General features: G+C 33.4%; 1 protein-coding gene across 1 annotated transcript; it reads right to left on the bottom strand.

The window, feature by feature from the left end:
- Positions 1-2,653: 2,653 nt before the first annotated feature.
- On the bottom strand, positions 2,654-4,578 carry LOC131063056 (taxadien-5-alpha-ol O-acetyltransferase-like). The gene is made up of 2 exons (XM_059214771.1): positions 4,132-4,578; positions 2,654-3,580 (listed from the first exon to the last, which is right to left on the bottom strand). The coding sequence occupies exons 1-2, from the start codon at positions 4,576-4,578 to the stop codon at positions 2,654-2,656; spliced, it is 1,374 nt and encodes a 457-aa protein (XP_059070754.1).
- Between the last annotated feature and the right edge of the window lie 370 nt (positions 4,579-4,948).

The raw sequence follows: 4,948 nt of genomic DNA, 5'->3' as shown, positions 1-4,948 counted from the left end.
TGATATGCCCTCTTCGTAGAACATCCAACCTGACACCTCCATGGCGAATGCTTCAATAAACTCTCTCTTTAAAGGTTCCTCTATAGACCAACTCAAGAAATCCCCTAATAGCTCTTTGACTCCTCTAGTTAAATGCTTTTCATATGCTTCCACGATCCTAGAGATGATCCTCAGTAAGGAGATTCTAGATTGCATTGCATACATTGAGAAATATACTCTTATTGGCCATGTCAACTGTCTTTGACCATATCTTCTAGCACTTGACTCCTAGATTCCAACCCACTCGAACTCTAATGTTTGATAAGTTAGAAATATACCCATGTGCTTAGGGTTTTAATGTTGTTTGTTTTGATGACACTGAGGATGAAGAAGTTATTCTATCTTTGGGCCTTTGGTCATGGGATTCCCATCCTTAGCTCTTTGTCTTTGGACCCATTCTTTCAATCCCCTTACGAACCTGATTAAAGTCTCCCCTATGTGGGTTAGGCTTCCACACCTCCCTCTTCATTTCAATTGCCAGGCTTCCTTTGAATCCATTGCTATTTTTTTGGCCGCTTTATCAATGTTGATCCTAACAGTAGTCTCTTCTCCCACAACTCCTTTGCACAAATCCTGGTGGACCTGGACCTCTCTAAGTCACTTTTGGCTTATATATTCCATCAAGGTTGGTTTACTTTAGTGGCAACAATATTGGGATTACAAAGGGCTCACGTTTTGTTGTAGGTGCTTCTTTTCTACTGGTCATCTTGCCTCTTCCCGCTTGCGCATGCCTTATCCTCGTTTGTCTCCTACTTGGTATAGGATGTTGAGAGATATCATCTTATTGTTTTTCCTACTAACTTTGTTTCATACTCTTTGACAGCTTCAAAGCTCCCTTCCTCAATCGTTATCCCCACCTCTATGGCTTGTGGTTGCTCTTCCCTTGTGGCCCCTTCCCAGGAACCCTCAATCCCTCTAGTGATTGTTTCTCACTTGATTGATGTTTTGTAGGATCCCTTAGGATTTCTCTCAAGTACAAGGCTTATTCCTTTGATGGTCCTAGATTCTCTCTCCCCAAATTGCCAGGTTCCTATTTTGGGTTTGACAACTTGGCTTTCAGATAGAGCCTTGCCCTTGAAGGGTTCAAATAACACTAGTATGTTTGACTCTCAAGACAAAGACTCTTCATGGATGGTTGTGCATTGAAAAGAAAAAGGTTCGCTCCCTTCCAAATTAGAGAGCTTAATTCACTCCTTTGGGCCCACTTTTTGGCCTCTGTTCAAAATTTTAGTAGGGTTTTCTATTTTGTTTCAACGGTGTTGTTTTGTTGTTGAGTTACCATGGTGAAACTTTTCTATTCTTGTTGGGTGTCTAATGTAATTTGTCTGATCCGTAAAGGGTTGTGTCCCTTGCCAAACTTAATTTAATAAAAAATAATATGTGGCTCATACTTTAAAAAAAAGTATTTAAACAACTACATACTTTTAATATTTAATATTCAAACAAAAAGAAGAATTGCGATGGAATGGTAATAAGGACATGTTAGATGTGATGTTTAGGAGGTGATGAAATTTAAATGTCTAAAATAACCTACCTAATCCTCTTTGTCATTTTAAATAGTATGATTATATAATATTTCAAATCTCATCTCTTTAATTGAAATTATATTATTATATTATTTGTAATCCTAAGATTTTAATAATTAAAACTAAATATTTAATACTCCAAATTTGCTTTGAAATTATTATGAACACACATGCATTTATTTTTTGTTGCTATATAATTATAATATGTTTCTTTATAAAAAATAAATTTATATAACTAAAAATAGAATGACAATTATATAAGAAATTCTCAAAAAATAAGTTTATATTAGAATTGTGAATACAATAACAATAATTGATTTTAGATATAAATAATTATGTTGATGACTTATTAAATTAATCTTTATATATTACATTATAATGTGATGATAGTTGCATATGTATTGACATACACCTTTATTTTTCAAAATATTTCTTTATAAAATAAAATTTAATTATATTGTTTTTATTTCTTTCACTCTACCTATATTAATGTATTATGATTATATTAATTTCTTTATTTGTTCATCTATTAAGTTTTTACCATCTCTAGGAAAAAATAATCTTCTTGCCTTCTTTCCTCACTTTTAATGATGTTAAATATTAAATAATATAGAAAAAGTAAATATGTATTTCTTTTCATTAATTTGAAAATGTAGTGACATAAATTTTTAAAATTCAAACAAGATTGATTGTAGTTGAATGATTAAATTTCATCATAGACTGACTTAGTTTGTTAATCTTGATTTACCAATATTTTTTAATTTAGAAGGCAATAATGATGATTAGAATGTATAAATACAATATAATTTTTAATAATGATTTTTTATTTATTTGAATATTTAAGCAATAAAGAAATTATAGACAATCATATTGATCAAATAAAAAATAATGTATAATTGATGAGAGAATTATGATATTTTAATAATTTAAAAAATATATATACTAATTATTAGACAAGGAATTAAGACACCCCAATTCATAAAATTTTAAAGATATACATAAAATTTAAATCTTATAAATCCATTATTAAAATGGTATTCCAAATTTACATAAACAAAATTCAAATTTCCAAATTCATGATCAACATCTTAAAGGAAGCTTCTTTGAGAGTCCTTTTTCATAGAGTTGGCAAGAATTCCTACTTCCATTTCCTTTGCAAACAATTTCAATGTTGTTTGGGGCATGCATACCAATATCTTTATTCCATCCTTACCCTTTGGAGGTGGAAGTAAGAGAACAAAATTTGCATGGAAAAATCCACTCCATTCTATTGGACTTACAATTGACGAGTAACCCCATCCAAAATCCACAGTATTAGACCCTAGAAATCTCCAATCACTCATAATCAAAACATTCTTCATTGGTACATGCACTTGTTCATTCAATACCTGTCTACTGGTCTCTACAAAGTCAATTCCTGATCTCAAATACTCATCACTCAATAACAACTTTGATCTCTTTATAGTCATGGTTGCCAGCAAAATTGAAATACTATGAAGTTCTTCAGCTCTAGCCGTTGCACATACAGGGTAGAAGCAATTACCATAATATCCATTTTGGACTGGTGGCTTGAATAATTTCCTTGAATTCATTGCAAACATAAGCTTCACATTCTGGCTGTCTGAGATCTTATAAGCCTTGGTCATTGCCCTCCAAACCAACGCTGCCCCAATATCAAATGAAGAGAAGTTTTCATTACACTCTTCCATAAGAAGTTGCTTGGTTTGTTTTATCCTCTTGGAATCCAAGAAATAAAAGTAATGAACAAATTCCTCATGTTCATGAAATGAAGATATGAAACTATCTGTAACTAATTCTGAATGCTGAAACATCACATGTTGTGGATTTCTTGGCTTGAGGAATTCTCTATCCCATATTGGTTGCACTGAGAGCTTATCAAATCCTCTCGCCATTTCTCCAAGAGCATTTAAAAACTGTCCTATTCCCAATCCATCACATATACTGTGATTCAAACCGTATCCCAAAACAAATCCGCCACAACTGAATCGAGTAACCTACATTATACAAACCCTAAATTATTATACATAAATAAAACAAAATCAAATTCTTTCTAATCTCATATTAAATAATAAACATGCATGTCCACATAAACGAATCTGCATATTCTGAGCAACAAGAACATGCACATTCCCTTCGCTAGGTTAGGGCAAAATTTGAATGCAAATAACAAGACATGAACAAAATGTCTTCAATGTTTAAGATTTACCAACAAATTAACATAGAAAATTTTTTACAATTCAAGAGATATTGTTGTTGTAATTTCTGGATTAGATTGTGTGTATATTTTTTAATCATCAATGTTTCGGATCACATTTCGTGATCTATTATCAGAATGATAGAGATGCTCTCTATCATCTTGATGACGCTCTCTATCATTCTGATGATAGATTACGAAATGTTATCCCAAACATTAATGATTAAAAAATATATACACAATCTAATCCAGAAATTGCAACAACTTTACCAACAAGTTATGATCATGGGCATCAAGCAAAAAAAACTTAAAATGAACAAAATAGAAAGAAAGAGACGAGGGGAGAGTTACTTGAAGAACGAGAGGATAAATGTTCGCATTCTCTGCGTCGAAAGGAATTGTAGAAATTAGTTGATGAAATGATGGTTTGAGGTCATCACAATCTCCGAGCACAGACAAAGTATTATGGGAAGTGGCAGCCATGAATGGAACTCCCTCTGCATTACACTCCACTTGAAGTTTTCCATTGTGGGTGCTTCTCAGACGCCCTGCAATTGGATAATAATGCACCAATACTTTGGACAAAGCCTGACGAATTACTTTTGCTGGATCACCCAACAAATTGGAATTGCAGCCAACTTTGTATACAACAATCTGACGAGCCATGAATCTTAACTTGGGCTGGTCGTCCAAATTCGAAAGATAGAGAGTTGTTTTAGGCGAGGGAAAACATGGGCGAACCATCACAACTTCCCCACACTTAACTTGCAACTCTGTTTCGTTCACTTGCAACTCCATTGCATTCACTGCTTCTGCACTTTCACTTCACAGTTGGTATCCATTCATTGTCTTTATAGACGTGGAAAACTTGCCTGTTTAAAAAATTTCCCTGCAACATAGCTGGGCACCGGAAGTTTGGTCGATTCAAGCGTGCCTATTGAGAAATAGTATAATGCTATCGGATTAGTTTGTCCTTCAATTTGACAGCATATGTATCGGCTTAGTATCTCCAACTCACACTCGCATTATATTTTATAGTAAACATCCATCGTGGAAGATGGATCACAACTAGAGCCATGTTTTGTTACTGTGAAGATCAGGAAGTTCAGTTGTCAAATGTATTAAAACCGATGGCCAGGCAAACTCTCAAATCTAAGAAGATTTCGGG

Source organism: Cryptomeria japonica, chromosome 11, assembly GCF_030272615.1.
Source record: "Cryptomeria japonica chromosome 11, Sugi_1.0, whole genome shotgun sequence".
Lineage (NCBI taxonomy): Eukaryota > Viridiplantae > Streptophyta > Pinopsida > Cupressales > Cupressaceae > Cryptomeria > Cryptomeria japonica.
Note: the sequence above shows the minus strand (reverse complement) of the source record. Positions and strands in the feature narration are given on the sequence as shown.